The following is a 22,792-nucleotide window of genomic DNA, read 5'->3' as shown; positions in this document are numbered from 1 at the left end:
TGTGCCTCCAAATGTTATTAACCTAGATGAGCCATTTGTTAGCTGTTTGTAGCAGCCATTGCCTACTATACCCAGTGGCCAGAGCGGGTGTGAGTTTTACCCTAGGAATACCTGCGGGGGGGGGGGAGTTCCTTACCCCTGGTTTTAGTGTGTTATGTGATGTGAGAAAAAATGTTGGGGGCTATTTCACACTACAGAATTATAATGCTATTATTTCACTTTAACTGTGATGGTTCCATCCTGTGGAATCCTGGTATTTGTAGTTTAGCAAAGGTCCTAGACTTCTCAGCCAGAGAATTCTAGTACCTCACAAAACTGCATATTATGTTATTCCACAGAATGTAGCCATGGTAGTCAAAGTGGGCTAATAGTGCTGTAACTTTGTCTGTTAGTGTTAATTGTGTTATTCATTTTTTTATTTCATGTAGTTTTTATTCAATAAAAATAATTTTAAAAAGAAAAGAAACTGCCTGTCATGCTGCAAGCCTACCAGCATAGCAGCATCCTATTGCAAAGAAACAAAGTTTGGAACCTTTAGTATCTTGAATTGCTAGTCCCAGAACCTCCTAACCAGCATGGCCAGGAGAGTTACTGTCCAAAACTGTTTTTTTCCACAAGCTTTCCAAAGATGATTGAATAAAGTAATGGAGGACTAAACTAGCCTTTGTGGGGGACAGCTCCAAAACTGAAATAGCTTTAAGATGCTGTTGAGCAGCTCCATTCTAAATGTATAAATAGGACTTCATCTGCATCATCTTAAGTATCTTCCTAACAGACATAAAGACAGATCAAAATGGGTGATCCTTTCTTTTGTAACACAGAAACTCAGAAATTCTAGGGGCAAACAGAAATCAAACTTGCAAAAATCCAGTTTACCATAATAACCAATATATTTATTGGACTTTCCTGCTGTGTGATTAATTCTAGCCTCTTGTTTCCACTAAAAAGAAATATGAACTGTTTGGCCCTTACAAGTGCGTATAAAATGCCATGGTTTATGCTAGCAGAGTGATTAGTACAACTTAATTGTTTGTTTAACAGCATTGATTTGCTGAGACTGGAAGTTTTTTGTATGTGACTCTCATAGGATTTTCTCTCTCTTCCTGTTCCTCATTTGTTTACCTAACTCAGATTTAACCAAAACATGAATATGGCTGCATGTGCACGGCAGAAATAATTCATTTTGACACCACTTTAACTGCCACGGCTCAATGCTTTGGAATTCTGGGAACTGCATTTTGTTGTGGTACCAGAGCTCTCTGACAGAGAAGGCGAAATGTCTCCCAAAACTACAGTTCCCAAAATTCCATAGCACTGAGCCATGCTGGTCTTTCATTTTCCAGTGACTGAATGAAACATGATATAGGTTGGCTGGAATAGATTATCAACCCAATAGACTTTATCACACAGGGAGAAATCAGGGGGAAAGCAAGGGTTTAAACAGACATTAAAGAGGACTTATCCTGGCAATAAACAGGTAATAACCTGTGAATGATTTGTTGCTGGTTACTATCTGTTTATTGCTGGAATAAATCCTCTTAATTGTGACATCATGTGAAAATCTTCACTGCAATCACACGATTTTCACAGGCTAATGTTCGTTTAAACCCCCACTCTTCCCTGATTTTCCCATTGTGATAAAGTTCAGTGTTGTAAGTATCCAGATCTCCATTCCAGACTAGGCTAGCCATACAATGCTTGCCCAGCCAACCATTTATTTGTATATTGTGTTGTGTGCCTTCAAGTTGCCAATTTTTGGCAATCCTAAGGCAAACCTATCATGGATTTTTCTTGGCAAGATTTGTTCAGAGCAAGTTTTGCCCTTCCATCTTCTGAGACTGAGAAAACATGACTTGCACATGATCACACAATGGGTTTCTATGACCAAATAGAGATTTTAACCCTCGTCTCTGGAGTCCAACACTCAGACCCCTACAACACAATGGTTCTCACATTTATTTGTGAAACTGCACCATTTGAACATGTCAACATCATGTCATTAACCTATGATGATGTATCTGTCACTGAAAAAACATACTGATCGTTTATGCTGAACAGTGGTATAGAATTTAGTTAAATAAATAGCAAAGTATAACATAACACTCTGGATGCAAATTAGTTGAATAAGAAGTTTCCCAGGCAAATTCAACACTGCACAGGTAAGTTTGTTTTGCTTGCCAATGTTGCAGTTAAATCAAGACAAAGGTCCTAAACAGACTAGCACTCTATGCCAGCCTGGGCCCGAAAGTAGGGCTAGATAAGACTGAGTGGTTACAGGTGCCCAGCCCTACATTCGCTGCCCATGCACCATCTTGGCACGTGCCCATCCATACAGGGCATGCCATGATGATGCACTGGTATCAGAGCACCCAAACAGTGCTGGCTGGAAGGGGCATCATCATGGTGCGTGACTGCCATTATGGCATCCCTTCCAGAAAGCTGCTTACAGCAGCTTCTTTTTGCTCCTGAGAAGGAGCGGATCATTGTCACAGCATGCGGTTGCTGTGGCAATGTTCCGGGGCAGAAAGGGGTGGCATCTCTCTGCCCCTTCCTGCCCGTCTGTTGAGCCCCAGAGTTCCCTATTCCCTATTCTGCCAGATATACTTCAGATGTTTCACCCCATCAAGTGTATGCCTCCATCTTAGGATGGCTATTCATTGTTCAGCCACAAAATCCTCATCCTGTTTTCTCTCTTAATAAAGTTTCAGTGGTTGGGTACAATATCCACAAGTGTTCCACATTTATAACTTTTATTATCTCTTCTATCTTGCATCATTCCTGAAGAAACTGCAGAGAACATTCATAAAGGTTTTTTTTTAAATTGGCTAGATTTGTGTCACTGCCATCATTTAAAAGACAGAAACATTACTACTCTTCCAGTATACCTTCACCAGCCAAAACTGCATGAATGGCAAAGTTATGAATTTAGTCAAAGAAAGAGATTTTCTCCAGGTTAATCTTAAAAAAACACAAACATTTTATTATGGATGTCATGTCTTCCAAAGTAACTATTGATTCTGTACGTTATTGTCAGCAATAGGCTCCGGAAGCAATAATTTAGCAGCTGAGATTTTGAAGACGAACTCCAAGTGGGCTGAAGATAGAAGCTTATGTGTGAAAAAAGGGAGGAGAGGGAGGGATTGAGAGAGAGATGCTGCTTGCAGCAGCCACTTATAGAACACAGTATGATGGTCTAGACATTTCCCAGTGGGAGCTATTTTGCCTATATATAAACATGTGTTTGTGTGCTTCTACTTAAGACATCATGTTGACTGTTGACTTATGTTAGTTATGTATGCATATATTTCTGTTTTCTAGCTGTACCCCATAAAATAGGCCGGATAATTGATGGAAGCCCTGCTGATCGCTGTGCGAAATTAAAAGTCGGAGACCGGATTTTAGCTGTGAATGGCCAGTCTATTATTAACATGCCTCATGCCGATATTGTGAAGCTAATTAAAGATGCTGGTCTTAGTGTAACTCTTCGCATCATTCCTCAGGAGGGTAAGTAATTGACCCTTAAAACCCAAGAGGAAAATAGAAGTTGCAACCAATTAATCTGAACTGCACCCTTGGGAAAGTTAAGGGAGTTTTTATCTGTGCAGCTAGTGTGCCGCATTCTGTAAATGTTACTGCTGCATCACCAGAGACCCTGCTAGAACAGAGTCCAAGCCCTTCAAAAACACTTCAGATGGCAAAAGCACATTTGAACCACCAGGAAAAGCCTTGATGAAGCACTTCAGGGTCTGTTCCTTTGGCTCATGGGAGAAGTAACATTATCCAGCAGTTGAAATAATCCCTAACAACCCTGTTCCATCATTTTACATAATTACAACTCTCCTCATGTCAACTGATTGGCTTGCTTTGGGGTTTTTCTTCCAGTTATGCAACTGAGAACAGGCTCAGAACAACAGGAGTTCTAACAAAATGATTACTGAGCTTTAGAAACCTCTTTTACAAGCTTTTCACTTGGTATACTGTATTTGCTTTTGTTTGAGCAGTGTTGCTGTGAGGAGAGAGCTTTAAGTTGACATGACATTGGGGCTTAATTTTGTAAAGTTACCTTACAACCTGGAAGTGATATGTTCTTCCCCACTAGGAGTAACACTTGTTGAATTTTTTCCCCCATCTGATTATTCCTTCTGTTTTCCTCTGTCTATGTTTTACTTTTGTTATTCTGGCCAAGGTAAATTTAAAAGGTAATTATTTTGCTTAGCTAAATAGTAATAATGAGTTAGTTGTGCTTACTTTCCTCTGAAATCTGTGTGAAACATTAACTGTGACTTAATTAGTTTAGCAAAAAACCTTATTCATCCAGAATAGTTTGAGTACTGCCCAAAGATAATTTGGCTCTACCCTTAGAGCAATAGTCCCCAAAACCTTTTGGGGTACCAGCCTCTTTCCTCTTGACAACAACCCTAGTGCCTCCCCCATGCATATTTCTTAATATGAGATCTTCTGTTCTATTGCAAATTCAAAACAACCAATCTTGGTTACTGTTCCCTTTGCATCCAGTCACCTTGGGAGTAGCAACCGAGCAGCGACCAAGGAGCCTCTCACCTGTGCCAGCCTTGTTGCAAAGGCCAGAATGGACAAGAGGCTTCTAGGTTGCTGCTCCCAAGGTGACTGGGTGCAAAGGGAGAAGCTTATCCCTGGTAAGGAAGAACTTCTTTGTTGGGCCAGACAGGGGTGCAACAAGTGTGTGTGTCAGTTTACAGAGGCCACATGCTCTGGACTGGAGACTGTATGGGGAAAGAGAGATATTTTCACTACAGGAGTTTCTCCAAGGCAAAGGCCTCCAAGAATCAACACTGGATACCCCTTCGCCTCTTTCCCAAGAGACATGTCTTCCCCACAAAGCTTCATGTACCCTCCCACAACATATACACAAACATTGTTTTTTTCTGCTATCTCTTCTTTCATCCTTTCCACTGAAAGAAAGCAGGACAGCACCACAGCTCCAACCTGCCAGTCAAGTCCCAGCAAAGCTCACAAACCTTAAACAGGATCCAAATGTGAACACTCATTTTGCCACCAGTTCTCCCCCACCACTACATGCTGTAACGCCTTGCTCTGGTCAGTCAGTCTATACCAAAATGGCACCACTCTGAGCCACAGAAACAATGCCCTGTACCCAAACCTCATGACAGTTTCCCAAATGCCACTGCCACAACTAGCGAAAGAAACAGCTAAGGGAGAGAGCTCATCCAAGCAGGTGAAGAGCAGGAGACATCACCACACAAAACAATCAGCAAGGCTGTGTGGTGGTTTTAGGGGACCCGGAAAAGAAGTTTCATACAATCCTCATCCCCACCATGAGCCTAAAGGCTGAGTTTCCCTTGTCATTCTTGCACACCAATACTTTGACTGAAGTCCCCCCACCCTGCTGCCCCCTTTTCCCCTCACCACCTACCTGGATTTTTCAACTGCCCCTGGAAGTGGGCATGCCACCCACTTTGTGACTCACTGCATTAGAGAATGTGAATTGGCTTACCTGAGTTGGGAAGTTTCAGAATCTTACTGCAAATGAGTTCCCACAGGAGGGGAAAAAATCAGTTATTCACTTTACATTATATTGTTTTCCATAGAGTGGGATTTACAAGTTACATGCCTGTAACATGTTGGAAAAGCTTGTTAATAAAGGTATAACAAATGTATATTTCAAAAGTAATATAAAAGGTGCAGAATGTCATTACTGGGGGTTGTTTGAATGGGTTGGTGCAATACGTAACACTTGTTAATTTAATATTACTCTTAAAGGCCATTTTAAAAGGTATCTGGAATATAATATTAATGGGGTTTAAGCCATTTTAAATCAATTTTCCTAATAAGTTTTTTCTCAAGTAAAAATTAAGAGGAAAAAAAATGAAACTTAACAAGTAAGACAAGCAGTTAACCAACAAGTTACTTTAAAAATGTTATAATGAGTCAAGAGAATAAATCATGTTAACACTGTAAAGATTAAGAGTGGGGAAAAAAACACTTTTCAAAAGCAAAATTCCAAGCTTATCATCATAATCAATATTAGATACATGATTTGTATTTTTATTAATAATGAACAAACAAACAATATTTCAGCTGCCCATCTGAACAAATACTTCTCATCTATTGCTATTTAGGCCTTCTTACCTTTTGCCTTCTTTCCCCAACGTCCTCCATGATTTCCCCCCCAAGAAGTATGTTTTCTGAAAGGAAAGAAAAAAAATACAACAAAATCCTAAGACTAAATTGAAAATAAATGCACTTCATAATCATAACATATTCAAAACACACAAAACAGCATTCTTTATTATGAGCAAAACAATAGCAGCCTAGAAAGACCACTTCATTCTGTACAATACCAAAGCTTGGAATCTTAAGTTTAAGAATTAATTTGAAGATGTTAAAAGTTAGAAAATGATAAATTAATTGATTATCACGAACACTAATAAGTGATAGGTTTTTTGTAGGTTTTTTGGGCTATGCGGCCATGTTCTAGAAGAGTTTATTCCTGATGTTTCACCCGCATCTGTGGCTAGCATCTTCAGAGAATGTTGATCTGGAAAAGAGTGGGTATATATATATGTACTGTGTGACCCTGTGTAAGGAAGAGTGGCTCCCATGTTAATCTGAGTATTGTTCTGTTGTTGCTGGCAGGGCCTCAGGGTAGTAGAATATGCAAAAGGGATTAGCATCTGCTTAATTGATTATCATTGTCTGTTGGGAAAGCCCCTGACCCTGAGTGGTTTCTCATTTGCATCTGTTCAGTCCTGATTTTGCTGTTTTTCAGGACTGGTAGCCAAACTTTGTTTACTTTAAGGGTTTCTTCTTTCCTGTTGAAGTTGTCCATGTGTTTGTGGATTTCAATGGCTTCCCTTTGCATTCTGACCTGATAGTTGTTGGCATGGTCCAGAATTTCAGTGTTTTCAAACAGCATTTTGTGCCCAAGATGGTTTGTAATGTGTTCTGCTACTGCTGATTTTTCTGGCTGACCCAGTCTGCAGTGTCTCTCGTGTTCCTTGATTTGGGTTTGCATGTGTTTGCTGGTCCCTATGTAGACTTGTCCACAGCTGCATGGTATGCGGTAAACTCCTGCGGCTGTGAGAGAATAGCTGAGCGTAGCATTTGCTGGATTTTCTTGGTCGGTTTGTAAACCATTTGAAGGTGCGGTTTCCTTACCACTTTCCCTATTCTGTCTGTGACTCCTTTGATGCATGATAAAAATACCTTCCCTTTGGGTGGTTGCTTGTCTTCACTCCTCTGGGTTTTTCTGGGTGTGGCAGTCCTTCTGATGTCTGAGCTGGAATAACCATTCACCTGTAGAGCCTGATCTAGTTGCTTCAATTCATCTTCCAAGAAGTGGGGTTCACAGATCCATTTTGCCCAGTCTATCAGTGTTTATATTGTGCTTCTTTTTTGTCCTGGGTGATGGTTGGAGTTCTTGTGCAGGTATTGGTCTGTATGTATAGGTTTTCTGTATACTGTGTGACCCAAATGTTGATTATATTTGCAGATGACTAGGACATCCAAGAATGGCAGTGTTCCTTCCTTTTCTTGTTCCATAGTGAATTGGATGTTAGGATGGATGTTGTTCAGATGGTTCAGGAACACAGCCAGATCTTCTTCTCCATGGCTCCAAATGGTGAAAGTGTTATCCACATATCGGAACCATGTTATGGGCTTTTTTGGTGCTGTTTCACAGGGCTTAGAGGGCTTCCCATTGCTAGCCCATCTCTCTGTTGATAGAATCCATTGTCCCACTAGAAATAGCTTGTGGTGAGGCAATGTTCAAACATGGGACTCACTCTTCCTTACACAGGGTCACACAGTATATGTATACTCACTCTTTTCCAGGTCAACATTTTCTGAACATGCTAGCCACAGATGCTGGTGAAATGTCAGGAATAAACTCTTCTAGAACATGGCCACATAGCCCGAAAAACCCACAAAAAACTATGGATGTTGGCCATGAAAGCCTTCAACATCACTAATAATTGAAATTGATTAATTAGTTAGGTTTATAGAAATGAAGGCAGGGGAGTGGAATTCAGAAGAAAGCCATTTCCTCTTTTTTTTTTTCAAACCATTTTTTCCTTTTATTTTAGAGTGGTGAGTAAAATGCTAAAATCATAAATCCTAAAATCAACTGTGTTGTTAAAACATATGATTACATTTTATGCTCTGTGCAATGCTTAATTTAAAAAGGTTCTCCACACTTGATGTGGAAATTTTCTCTCTGTCATTACAGTATTTTGTCCTGGCAATAACTCCACTTCACCAAAAGATTTTTCCTTCTGGCTAGAAAGGTTGCAGGAGGTCACTATGGTTACTGTTGCTGTTGTTTTAAGATCATTACATTACTTGTTACATTTCCATTATTTTTCTGTTACTTTCCGGGGGGGGGGGGGGGGAGATAAAAAGTAAAAAAATTTAAAGATCTGCTCAAAATGCTCTGAAAGCATTTTAGCTTTCCCCCCACCATAACAAGAAAAAAGGATGAATAAATGTTACTCGCTACATGGAAAAAATATTAATATTACTAGAGTTGTTGTTTTCAAAATGTCTTTCATTATATCCATAATGGCACAGTACAGATATTGTTGTTATTTGTAGCACATTTGGGACCCTGCACTGCCCACTCCTCATGTTTGAGACATGTGGCCCTAAGCTATTTAAAGTCCAGGTTTCATAACAACAAAATGCTCACAATGGGGTCAGTTTCTGTACTGCTCATATACCTATAAAAGGTTTGTGTAACATGGAACTGATGTGCAGATTGCAACAAAGTTTTATGCCACAAGCATACAGCAGAAATTATAGGGACTGAGTCTCTGTTATCTGGAATTCCAAAATCGAAAATATTCCAAATCGAAAATTGTCCACATGGGTGACTGGGATACTGACATGTGAGTGACTGATATAGTGACTCCGTCCACATGGGTGGCTGAGATAGTGAAGCTTTCTGATGCTTCAGTGTACACAAACATTGATGCATGCACAAAATTATTGCCAATATTATCTATAAAATTACCTTCAGTATGTGAGTATAAAAAAACATAAATGAATTTCATGTTTAGTCTGACGTCTCATCTCCCAGATACCTCATTATGTATATGCAAATATTCCAAATTCCCCCCCCCCCCCCCCCCCAAAACCCCAAAACAAAAAAAAACCCCCCCCCCCCCCCCCCCCCAAAAAAACCCTGAAATCCAAAACACTTCTGGACCCAAGCATTTCAGATAAGGGAGACTCATCCTGTATGGGATTTAAAATTATGGTGAATGCCAAATGAATAAAATTATATTTGAGGGTTTTAAAGTCAAAGTATGATCTAAAGTAATAAAAGGGAGACACTGAGGATTTGTCTAAAGTGGTGCAGCGATTGCCTCTCTTTGCCCTTTACTGAATGCCATGTAGGATCAGGTCTCTAATTTCTATGTTCTGTTCTGCAGAGCTGAACAGCCCAGCTTCCGCACCCAGCTCAGAGAAACAGAGCCCCATGGCACAGCAGCACAGCCCAATGGCTCAGCAAAGTCCCCTCTCACAGCAGAGTCCTGTAGCACAGCAGAGCCCCGTAGCACAGCCAACACCTCCACAGCCGCTCCAGTCTCAAGGACATGAGAACAGGTAAGGAAAGAACCTCTAGTCCATTCCTGCCTCTTCTAGATATACAGTATAAAACCAGGATTTTCTAAGTGCGGATGGAGAGTAAATATAGCAAGCAAGGGGTGTATCCACACTTCAGAAATAAAGCAGTTTAACACCACTTTAACTGTCATGGCACTGGCCTACAGAATCCTTTGTAGTTTGGTGAGGCACCAGAGCTGTCTGACAGACCAGGCTGAATACCTCACCAAACTACAAATCCCAGGATTCTACAGGATAGAGCCATGGCTGTTAAAGTGGGGTCAAGCTGCTTTGTTTTTCAAGTTTGGAAGACCAGCAAGAGTATAGTTGGCCCTCCTTATCCACAGATTTTTTTATCGATGAATTCAAGCATCCACGGCTTGAAAATATTTCAAAAATGTATAAATTTCAAAAAGAAAACCTTGATTTTGCCATTTGATATAACATTGACACCATTTTGCTGTGCCATTACTGTATATTTAATGGAACTTGAGCATCCACAGATTTTGTTATCCACAGGGCATCCTGGAACCAAACCCAACGAACAAGGTTCCACTACATTCAGCATTTTAGATTGGATCCACAGCAGAGCTTAAGAAATTTACTTCTTTGGACTACAGCTACCAGAATCCCCCACCCAGCAAGCCAGTGGACATACTGGCTGGGGAATTCTGGAATTTGTCCGAGTTCTGATCTGTAGAAGGGTTTTCTGACCACTTGTTCCTCATCCTATCAGCCCTATTGGGGAAATAAGTATCAAGCTATATATTCTTCCATTGACAGATTTTGTTCCAGAGATCAAATGTGGTTCATTGTAAATGATAAGGCTAAAAATTATTGAAGGAGAAGTTGCAGTAAATCATATATGTCCCCATTTTCACTTGGCAATAGTCAACATATTGTTCTCTTTTTGGGGACCATTTTTTTTATGGTTCTGTTCTCTCTGAAAGAAAATAATTGCTAATTACAGAGTCCACAAATGAAGGCAACACATCTCCAGATGCTTTGAGATGTTGTTTAATTGTTTAAAAGCTCAATTCATTTTGACCTTTATATAAGCATAGCGGGCAAAAATCAATTTGTGCAAAAACACCTTGTGAAACAATCATCAGCACAAGTTCACTGGTGACTAAATCAAATGTATGCTAACTCGTTTTACATCAAAAGTGACCGTGAAAGTTAGATTTGTTACAATAATGATAAACTTCCATCTTTTTATTAATAAGACTGGCTCCCAATGCTCTGCACTCAATTAAATCAACATTAGAAAACAGATTGTTAAGCAACCTGAGAACTGTCTCTGTTTATAGTCATAGTTGTACTATGGCTCATTTTTCCATGTTAGTTCTGACTATCCTTCCCCACTTCCAGCTCAGCACAAGTATGAAAATACTAGCTTAAGAGAAATTAATGAATTTAAAATGTATGCAGCCATTTTGTAATTTCCAGACAGTTATATTTTGTCACTGGATTAGTTTTTGCCTTGTAAAATGTAACCAAACACATTATCATTCACATCATTGATTTACCAATATAACTCAACCACACATTGACTTGACAGTAAACAGCAGCCTCCATAATGTATTTTAAATGGATTAATTGCCAGGGGTTCAAAGATAATGCCCCATTTGTCATTTTTATTAAACATTCGTACACAATTTAAGATAAATTCCTATAATTTTCAAACAATGTGCAGCAGACTGGGGTGGCAGTTATGTAAAATATTTGTAAATCCGGGCTCCAAACAGCTTCAGCTCCCAGAACCAGGAGTATTTAATGTTTTTGTAGGTTGGAGACAGATTCAGAGGTGTGATGTTAGGCTAGTGAAAGCAGACTTTCCTGGCCCCTTCTTTCCTGGCCATCCCTCCAGAAGGTCAAGGGATACAATTGATGGGGTGAACTAAGGTATGGAGTGAGGGAAGGATACTCCCTTAAGTCATGCAGAGCCATTCTTTTAGGAGAAGGTAGGCTCTGGATACAAGTGTATATTTAAAAGAAAACTTTTTGCACAGTAGACTTCCCTATACTGTAGCACAAATTTTGAAACTTGCTTCAGTTTCCAAAGGAAGTATCTGATATAGCAGCTTTTCCAAAACTAAGAAGATAGAAGTCTTCTAGAAGCTAAGCAAACCTGACTCAGAATGGCAGACTGCCAGGTATTTCTTCCCTGAGTACAAATAAACAAAACCTTTTCTCTTGGAGGATGAAGGACTGCTATCAGAGAAACCCAAATCCAGAGCAACATTGAGTGGGTAGAAATAGTGGCACAATTCTTTGCATTCTTAGTGCTGAGTAGAAATAAACAATAGGAGTTTCTAGGGCTCAGTCTGGACTCAAAATCTTCCTCTGTGGTCTCCAGCTTAATTGATGTATGGAGGTCATATGGACCTCCCTGCATCAACTTATACAATACTAAGTGCGGTATTTGGTCAGTAACAAAAATTTGACAGAGCGTTCACACTCCATGAAGCACACTCCCATGTTCACACTCCATGAATCATGCCTAATCAGTTATCACCTGCTGCCATGCAGCAAGCATAATTAATGCAGTTTGAAACCACTTTAACTGTCATGGCTCCATCCTATGGAATCTTGGGATTTTTATTTTGTTGTGGCATCAGAGGATAGAGATGGGTCAATACAGTATCTCACAAAACTACAAATCCCAGAATTCCATAGCATTGAGCCATAGCAGTTAAAGCAGCATCAAAGTGCATTAATTATGCAGTGCAGATACAGCCATATGCTTAACAGCTGAGATGCAGAAAATCATTTAAAAAGGAAGTATGGCTTCAAACATCTCTAAGCAAGAAAATGGTCAAGATATATATTAACTGGCTTTGCCCCTCCCCAGTGCAGGGAGGGCTGCTGGAAGCATGGCCAGAAGGGCCCACTAACCCATTCTCCTTCCCTGCGGCAAAGGGGACAGCAGCAGCAGTCTATTCACAAATAAGGAGTAGCCCTAGTGTGTAGCCCATGAGTAGGGATGACAATAGTCCCCTACCCATGAATAGACTGTCAGTGCACCTCCCTCCCAGAGCAGCTGTGGCCTCAGTGATGAAAACTGGAGGGGCACACTTGCCTCTTCCACCCCTCTGGAGCCCGATTCGGTGTCATCCCTCTTCTAGGATATCACCCAGTGCAGGTCGCACCACCGTGCACACACCCAGCAACACCACTGTATACATTTTCCCTTGGTCTCAAAATCAATTGGGGGATAAAACTAACATAATAAGTCCATGCTTAATTTTACATATAGTTGCTATTAAAACTGGATTGCCAAAAAGGACATACAGTTTTACCAGCTGTTCATGGAGCACATGTGTCATAGTGCAACCAGGAGTGGCATACTCTCATTCTTTGGATTTGGATTCGTGACACCCAAAACATGATTATTTTGGAAATTGTCCTCCAAACATATGAGAATTCAAAACCATTCAGGACCAAGAAATTAGAGATGTTTATTTTTGGGATCACCGCTCTCAGAGATGCCCACATGGGCTGGAAAATTCTGGGAGTTGTACAAAAAAAGGAACTTTTTCAAATTCTGTGTAGGGTTTTACTGCATCATATTGTTGTTCTTTGCTGTCAAGTCAGTTTCAACCCATGGCAGCCCTATGAATGGGAAACCTTCAAGAGCACCCTCATCATCGAGTCCTGCTCAGATCTTGCAGACTGAGAGCTGTGGCTTCCTTGACTTCCAATCCACTTGTATTATTGTCTTCTGCTTTTCTTACTGTGTTTCATTTGTCCAATATTAATGGGGGGGGTTCCCAATGAGTTATGTCATCTCATGATTTTATTGCTTAGAGAAGCCTAAAGGAACAATCTGGCAGTATGCTTTTGATTTTTATGTAGCAGCTTGTTGTTGTGTGCCTTCAAGTCATTTCTGACGTATGCCAGCCCTATCACAGGGTTTCCTGAGCAAAATTTTTCAGAGGGTGATTGCCTTTGCCTTCCTCTGAGGGTAAAAGAGTGTGACGTGCCCAAGGTCACCCAGTGGGATTCCATGCTGAGCAGGGATTTGAACACTGGTCTCCAGAATCATAGTCTAGTGCTCAGATCTCTACACAATGCTGACTCTGTAGCAGCTACCCAGTTCTTAAGTGTACAAAAACCCTTTCCTAGAACTGGAGGAACTAAAGATGGTAGTGCATCCACTGATAACCTGAAGGTTGAACTTCTGCAATGCTCTGTATATTGGGCTGCCTCTATACAAAGTTAGGAAACATCAATTAGTTCAAAACATGGCATTCAGATTGGTTATGGGTACATCTAAGAGTGACCACATTATGCCAATATTAAAATCACTCCACCAGCTGCCAATTAGTTTCTGGGTAAAGTACAAAGTGTTGGTTATTACCATTAAAGCTCTACATGGTATGGGTCCGAGTTACCACAGCATCACCTTCTCCCATATAATCCACTCCATACACTAAGGTCCTCTCAGAGACATGTACTTCAGTCAGCCAAAACTAGACTTACTGTAACTCAGAGGATATTTGCTTTGTCTACCCCATATTGTGGAATAACCTGCCAGAAGAGATTTGTCAGCTCAAGAAGCTAAGTTTAAATTAGTCCTGTCCAGCAGACTTATCCATATTATTTTTATATTATAGTTTTTAAAGTACGTATTGATGGGTTTTAATATGTATTGGTTCAATATGCTCTTATGTGATGTGTTGTGTTATTTATTATTGTCCCCACCTCAATCTGCAGGGAGAGACGGGTAAGAAATTGTTGCTGTTGTTAATAAAAATAAAAAGTATAGTAAAGATGGTCACTCTTCTAATGTAACTATTTTTTATTACTTAGTTACAGGTCAGAGGTAAAAGCAAGGCAGGATGTGAAACCTGACATCCGACAACCTCCGTTTACAGACTATAGGCAGCCTTCAACGGATTATAGGCAACCTCCATTAGACTACAGGCATCCTCCAGTATTGGATTACCAGCAACCACCTCCTCTGGACTACCGGCAGCCCCCCTTAATAGACTACAGACAACATTCTCCTGATACCAGGCAATATCCCTTATCAGATTACAGACCGCCCCAGGTATTTGTTTGCTTGTATGTACAAATTCCATAGTGCTTTTTCCATGAACCATGCCCAAAGCAGTTTGTAATGAACTTGAACCTACTATCTACAAATATGAAACTAAAAACTCCAAATTAGCATCACCACATTTTTTGCATCAGAAAGAGGAAGAAACCAAAGCACAGTGGCATATTCAGGAGTAGCCATGTTGGCCATGCAGGGAAATAAAACCAAATCCAAATTCCATGAAACAGTCATACCTTTATAGTAGCAATTGAAAAGCACAAAATACACCATACAAGCTTTCGAAACTTCACTGGCTTCTTCATCAGGCAAAGATGTTAAAAGTCATACAAGAGAAGAAAAGTGATTCACAGGCTTACATTTTGTCTTAGATGTTACTTTTCAGAAATGCAGAAGTGATGAGTTACTTATTATTATTAAACTTTATTTATATAGTGCTGTAGATTTTCACAGCTCTGTACATTCAGTTAAAAAATTGATAAAAATGAAAATGAAACCAATAGCGTACATTCTACAGGATAATAACAAAATACATATATAAAACAATGGATAATAATACAAAATAGCATTAGATAAAATAAGCAAGCAACAAATTAAAAACATCAAATATCACATAAAACTGCATTGGTCCGCAATTAAATCACTCACTCCTTGTTGCACAATGTCGACCTCCAGTGTTCACATATCAGAGCAAGTATCAAAAAGAGTCAGATATCAAATCACACAGTGCCTGGGAACACTTCCCTGAATAATATAGTCTTCAACTCCGTTTTGAAACTGGTTAAAGAAGTGATGACCAGTGTTTACTTGCCAGTGTTACTTGCTAGTGTTCAAATAAAACTACTGGCTTCACTCCAAATATAATGCAAGGTCTTGCATTGTTTTATTCTGTTTTAATTCTAAATCTATTAATTGCTTGGGACCAGCATATACAAACATGGTTTACTGCCACATGAACTCACATGGACATGCAAATATCCTTCTAAAGCCCTTTTCAGATCCCCTGACATGTGGGAAACCCAGAGATAGGGCTTTCTTTGTGGTAGTGCCCCATCTTTGGAATGTCCTCCCCAGAGGGCCCACTAACTCTGTCTGTCTGGCACCTTTTAGTGAACCAGGGTTTTTCTCTGTTGTTAACATGTATTTTTGTCCTCATTCTCAGTTGGTGTGCTTTAAAATAACTACCTATGGCCTGTTACAGACTGCCAAAATAAAGCTGCTTCTGGTCTCTGGAGGCATGCTGTTTAAATGATGCATGCATCCTAAGAATTTGGAAGCTGCACCAAAGCTGCACTCCAGTGCTTAGGAATGGAGTGTGGCTTTGGCGCAACCTCCAGACTCTTAGGACCCATGCATCATTTAAAGAGCATACCTCCATAGAGACCCCAAGCAGCTTTATCTTGGCATTCTGTAACAGGCCTATGTTTTTAATGTCCTCCTGTTCTCTATTTTAATATCTGTCTGTCAGTTTCTCTGTGCCTCCATTTATATTAATACTGAGAACATTTTCTTAATAGTTTTAATTATTAACTGCTTTGATGACTCTTTTGTTATTGAAGAACAGATTGTAAATATATTTAATTAATAAATACAATTGCTATTTCATATACTTTTATTCTGAATGGAAGCAACCGGTACCAACATTACAAATGTTGCATAAACACTTCAAGATTTCAAAAGTGTTTTTTGTTATAAAATGTGGGTAATAATGTTCATAAACCAAGGTCTCACTCCATGCTTGTAACACCTTTTGCATGCATAATACAGCTCAATGAATTGGATACCTGGGGGGGGGGGAGAGTTAAGAAAACCTCTTTTATCATATGAATAGTTTAAGAAGGCTCACCAAGCAGATTGCGTAAATACAAAGCAGAGGGACTTGCTGCATAAATGCTGTCTCTTCGGTGACTGCTTTAGACAGAGACTGCTTATAATTAGAAAATCGTAAAACTCCCTGCAAAAGCACTCAAGGGAAGCTACTGTTTGTTCAAAAGGTCATACGTATGCGTGTCCTTGCATTGTGATTTAAATTTTATGGAAGCAGACACTATCTCTGCATGAATTGAACAGGTGCCTCTCTTCACAGAGCGCTCAGATCCTGACATTTTCAATCTCGACAGTCTAATAACTCCATAAATGCTGGGAATCAGGGAGACAGAATAAGCAGATACAACATTAGGCCAAACGTTTACAATTTACATTAAGAAAGTGAGATGTGCTCACATGTGCCTCCCCCATCATGGTCACTCTACTTATACAATGGTCATACCAAAATCATAGAATCACAGAGTTGGATGAGACCATGAGGGTTTTCCAGTCCAACCCCTTGCTGGGAGTAGAAGAAAATAAGCTTTCACCTCTAGTTTTGATTACCACAGTTTGTTATATCATCCAGGTTTGACAAACTGTGATTAGTTTTTTTTCAAAAGAAGTCAATTTCAAATGACATCATCATCATCATCATCATCATCATCATCATCCACACTTTTCCCAAAACTAGGACCCAGAGCGAGTCACAACATTAAAAGAATAATATTAAAAACATAGAAAAGTGATACCTTAAAAAAAAGAATTAAATTGTTACAAAATTAAAATACATTGCTTATAGGGAAAATGAGGCTAATTAAATTATTTGTTTTTGAAAAACTTTTCATTTTTTTAAATTAAAAAATCATCGTCATCATTATTTAGACTGTACCTGTTCCCAAAAACTGGGAAATAATTACAATATAGTTAAAAACATACAGAAGACCATTAAGACTGAATTATTAACGATATTAAAACAATTAAATCCATACTTTAAAAATTATAAAATCAGTTAAAAAGAATACAGTTTAAAACAATACAGCACACTTTTAAATGCACTTTCCGTAAAAACCTTCAGTTCCAAAATCCTGTCAAAAAATTTTTAAGTCTTTGCCTGCTAATGCAAGGACAGCAAAGGCCCATTTTAGCATCTCTAGGGGAAGGTGTTCCAGAATTTAAGAGCAGCAACTGAAAAGGCCCTGTCTTGTATACCAGCCACCATGCCTCTGAAGATGGTGGTCCTGAAAGTAGGGCCTCTCATTATAATCTCAGGGTCAGAGGTGGCTCATATGGAGAGATCTAGACTGCAGATATGACACCGTTTGAACTGGTCTGGCTCAATGCTATGGAATTCTGGGATTTGTATTTTCTTGGGGCAGCAGAGCTCTCTGACAGAGAAGGCTAAGTATTTCACAAAACTACAAAATTCCATAGCATTGAGCCATAGCAGTTAAAGTGATGTCAAACTACATTAATTCTGCAGTGTGGGTGCAGCCATGGTCTGCCAGATAGCCTGGACCTAAGCTGTAGTAGTGTCATGTGAAAGAAAAGATGGTGAAATGAAGAAGATAGTGTGCAAGCTTTAGAAGCTTATCGCACACGTTTTTTCTCATTATGGGAACGGGAAGGAGCCACTCGGAGCCACATGTGACCAAGTAAAAATGGATTTTACTGCACACCAAAGTGTCCTCAAAATGGCCCCATTCCATTCCCCATCCCCAAGCCGTCCCTACTCAGTGCTGAGGGGCATTAAACGTTCAGGTCGGAAGTCTTCCAGCCAAGTAAAATGGCATGCCTCAGCACTGAATGGGAATGGCTTGGGGCTGGGGAATGGAATGGATGCATTTTGAGACACTTTGGTGTGCACTAAAATCCATTTTTTCTCTGTCACGCACAGCCCCAAGTGTCCCCTTCCCAGAGGAAAAAAAATGTGTGCAATAAGCTTCTTAGAGTCAGCCAGAGGTTTGCCTATTCTGGTTTATGTATTGTGACATCCAAGCACATATTAGTACTTAGGATATCAGCAGTTAAGTGGTTAGGATGAGGGTATATCTACAGCTGTAAAAGGTCAATGTTAGAAATATGTTATTATCCCAATACTGGCTTATTAAGATTTGTCATAGGCAAATATATCCATACAAATAGAATCAAAGAGGCTAGAACAAACACACTGGCGCAGTTCCCAAAAAAACTGTTATAAGATTGGGATGCAAATCTGTTTAAATCTTACTATTTTAATTGTGGATTACAGACAATGTGGCAAAGGAGATCAGGAGAATATCAGACATGTCTCTTACAATATTTTAAATGTCTGCTTATGCATAATTTCCAAAGGTGATGTTTCCCTGCTCTTCTGAATTTCTGTGCAGTACTTTTTTAAAAATATATACACTATATAATCTTTCCCTCTTTGAGTATGTGTCTTTCTCTCTGTGTGTAGATTCACATGCATAATTCAGGGGAGCAAATCAACAAAATGAAGTAATAAAGCATTTACTAGACTGGTTGGGTGAAACGTTACAGCTTAAAAGTTCTTATGCAAGGAAACCCTCTCTTCATCTACAAAAAACAGTGTGCTGGGAATGTGCCATGCTATATGCCTGCTCTGTGACCTGCTGGTTTACAGCATGCAGATAGATTATGCAGAAATATTCAAATATACAAAAAAAGGTGCAATTGGGAGCCATATGCTGAGATCCTACATTGCTGCAGTGTGTTGTAAATAACTGTCCAATGGAGTTATGATTGCTTTATATAGTCCCTGTGCTGGATGCTGCCACATTGCAGTGTTTGTGGATCACTGCCAAATGTGCACACCCAGCACCCTGTTGTGTAATTATAATGCATAATGGACACACTTTGGCATCACATTTTGCACTGGGTCGCAGGCCTCATTGTGGAATGAGTAGAGACCCAATGCAGATAACATACTTCCTGGCCAATGCACATCAGCATGTGTTCCATATTATTTCTTCATTTATTTAATTTACATCCTCCCATTCTCCCAAAAGAGGACTCAGAGAAATTTCCAAATAAGTGAAAGCAAAATAACTTTTTAAAAAGTTAATGGTGCAAAGGTTTTTTAAAAAAATATTAAATCATCAATCCAATGAAAATACTGCTTTTAAGTCACTAAGCACATAAAAAAACATATTATATAAGCAGCACACCCATTTCACATGTGCATCCCTACTTTTGTTCTTCTCAGGTCTTTACAGAGGGTGTGCAATGTCTGATAAATACTCCAGACATGTAACACATCTTCACCCAGCTCATAATCTAACATAGGAGCTGAAAGGGTGGTCTGTAGCCACCCATTTTTATGCTGCAAGGAGGCTGCACCACCCAAACAGCACGGCCTCTGTCAGGACTAAAAAGAACCTGCTGAAAGCGGGTTCTTTTTAGTCCACATGCCAGGCGCCATTGTTGTGCCATTGGCACACTCACATGCACTGATGACGCACGCATTCACTGGCAACATTTGGATGCTGTGCTGTGGATGGGGCCACGCCATGATGGCACAAGCGGGGCATGGTAGGGCTTGGGAGCATATGAACACTCCATATTCCTGAGCCCTAAAATCGGCCCCATGCTGCTGCTTTCTGGCAGTCTGTACTGGGCCATAGTTACTAAACCTACTCATAGTCACTAACACTGAGTTCAAGAAAAGGTTTTATCCTTAATTCTGGTGATGGTATAAACTGATCCTCAGATGGAAAAACTGTTTTTAAGGGAACTCGCCACTGAAAACTACATAGCTGGGCAGATGTTTTTAAAAGTGGGTTGATTAACCATGTGTTAATGGCTGGGAGTACGATATCTTCCACTGCCCACACTCTTTCATTACATTGACCTGGAGTGCTACATTTAACTGAGATGTGTGCTGCAAACTTTTTGAAAGGTAAGGTGGCTTCTGAGCATTAGACTGCTTATTATCTGGCAGAAGCTCTGAATTGAAGTAGTGTTTAAGCAGCCACTGTACTTTAAAATCAATATCCAAGGGACTCCTCCTATGGATTTGAGCTTGAAAGATCAAGTGCAAGTTGACTAAATAGTATGCAAGTACAACCCATGACATTTCCCAACGTCATTCCCAAAGAAAGGGTATGTCTGTTGAGACTTCAGATGTAACTTCTGATTTCTTGGCATTGTAGAATTTTAGCTGAGATGAGGAAAGCCTTAGAATCACAGAATCATAGAGTTGCAAGAGACCGCAAGGGCCATCCAGTCCAACCCCCTGCCATGCAGGAAATCACAATCAAAGCATCCCCGACAGATGGCCATCCAACCTCTGTTTAAAGACCTCTAAAGAAGGAGACTCCACTACACTCCGAGGGAGTTTGTTCCACTGTCGAACAGCCCTTACTGTCAGGAAATTTCTCTTAATGTTGAGGTGGAATCTCTTTTCCTGCAGCTTGCATCCATTGCTCTGGGTTCTAGTTTCTGGAGCAGCAAAAAACAAGCTAGCTTCCTCCACAATGTGACATCCCTTCAAGTATTTAAACAGGACTTCTTAACCTTCTCTTCTCCTGGCTAAACATCCCCAGCTCCCTAAGTCATTCTTCATAGGGCATGGTTTCCAGCCCCTTTACCATTTTAGTCGCGCTCCTTTGGACACGCTCCAGTTTCTCAAGCCTTAACTTGAGTCTTTAACTAGCAGGAGGTGTGTGGGTTTGTGGGTTTGTATTATTTATTTATTTTCATTCAAACAGACTAATTCACAACAGCCTTTGTATCAAGTTGGGTATACTATATTTCAGTAAGCAGTGGTGAAAGGTCTGGAAACCATGCCCTATGAGGAGCAGCTTAGAGAGCTGGGTATGTTTAGCCTGGAGAAGATAAGATTAAGAGGTGACATAATAGTCATGTTTAAATATTTGAAGGGATGTCTCATTGAAGATGGAACAAGCTTGTTTTCTGCTGCTCCAGAGACTAGGACCTGGAGCAATGGATGCAAACTACAGAAAAAGAGATTCCAGATAAACACGAAGAAGAACTTTCTGACAGTAAATGCTATTTAGCAGTGAAATGCACTGCCTCAGAGAAAGATGGTCTCTTTCTTTGGTGGTTTTGAAGCAGAGGCCGGATGGATATCTGTTGGGAATGCCTTGGTAATATGAGACGAGAAGCAGTTGGGGTGGGAAAGAGCACATATAGCCATTTCTTGTTTAGGTTCCTTCTTGGTGCAATAAATTATTATTTATTGTGATGTCCAAACCAGTAAATGTTAGGTCTACTTTGGACACTTTCCAGATGGCAACAATTGCCGTTGGTGGGGAAAGCATGTACACCCACCTGTCTGTTCCACCACATACCAAAATGTGTGACACAGGTACACTGCAGGAAGTCCTGAGTGTGTGACTACCATGTTTTCATGAAGTTTTACCCTCAAACGGTAGGGGGTTTCCAGGCTTTTGTGTATTTGGACCCCATGTGAAGTACTTTAGATTGGGTGCTCACTAATAATACCAGGGCTGCTACCAACTAGTGTGAACTGGGCCAGGTATTAAACAGTAAATCACCTTGATCTATGTGCTTTCATTTAAGTGAGCTGTGAATTGGGAATCTGAATCTCATTACAGAAAAAAAGTGTTGTTGCAAATAAAATAATCTATTTTCCTTGTGTTCTTTTTATATGTTCAAATGGATTGCAAACCAAATAATCTGTTTTATCTATGTTTCCCACACAGGATTTTGATTATTTTACTGTCGACATGGAAAAGGGAGCCAAAGGGTTTGGATTCAGTATTCGAGGAGGACGAGAGTACAAAATGGATCTCTATGTCCTGAGGTTGGCAGAAGATGGGCCAGCAATAAGAAATGGAAGGATGAGGGTAAGACAGATTGAGGTGATTTGAAAGGAAGCAATATTAAACGAAGTAAAACTTCATTTCCAAGTAAACAGGCAGAGACTCAAGCTGCAAGGGTGCATTCTTTTGCACACAACTCATCTGGAAGGGAGAACAGTCTCCAGAAATATTGAGAGTTTCCAGTTCTGATTTTACCTGCATAGTCCCAGGTTTGCATCCAAACTCTTTCTTGAACTTTTCTAGGTTTCCCTCACACACACACCCTTGTGTTCTTCTCAAACCTCCCATACTGATCATGTGTCACACCTAAATTCATGCAACATTTCAGAAACTGATTTTCACCAATTTTCACTAAGCCTGTTATTATTATTATTATTATTATTATTATTATTCAATAGTTATAGACAAAGTATTAAAATGCATTAGCACTGTTACACTAGTTAAAACATTAGGATAATTTTGCTTTGGTACAGGGATTCCTCTTCCGCTTGCTTGATTTCTGTTGAAG

The 22,792-nt window shown here is 39.9% G+C and overlaps 1 protein-coding gene across 4 annotated transcripts in view; it reads left to right on the top strand.

Annotated features, from left to right (window-relative positions):
* The window catches only part of MAGI2 (membrane associated guanylate kinase, WW and PDZ domain containing 2), a 782,933-nt gene that overhangs the window by 703,736 nt on the left and 56,405 nt on the right, over positions 1-22,792 (top strand). For all 4 annotated transcript variants that reach the window (XM_042468280.1, XM_042468279.1, XM_042468278.1 and 1 more), the window contains 4 exons: positions 3,319-3,504; positions 9,432-9,606; positions 14,422-14,662; positions 22,165-22,308. In XM_042468280.1, coding sequence (XP_042324214.1) covers positions 3,319-3,504; positions 9,432-9,606; positions 14,422-14,662; positions 22,165-22,308 — 746 coding nt within the window. The remainder of the gene's footprint in view (positions 1-3,318; positions 3,505-9,431; positions 9,607-14,421; positions 14,663-22,164; positions 22,309-22,792) is intronic.

Source organism: Sceloporus undulatus, chromosome 5 (genome assembly GCF_019175285.1).
Source record: "Sceloporus undulatus isolate JIND9_A2432 ecotype Alabama chromosome 5, SceUnd_v1.1, whole genome shotgun sequence".
Taxonomy (NCBI): Eukaryota; Metazoa; Chordata; class Lepidosauria; order Squamata; family Phrynosomatidae; genus Sceloporus; species Sceloporus undulatus.
The sequence above is the reverse complement of the archived record's forward strand: the minus strand, read 5'-3'. Positions and strand labels throughout refer to the sequence as shown.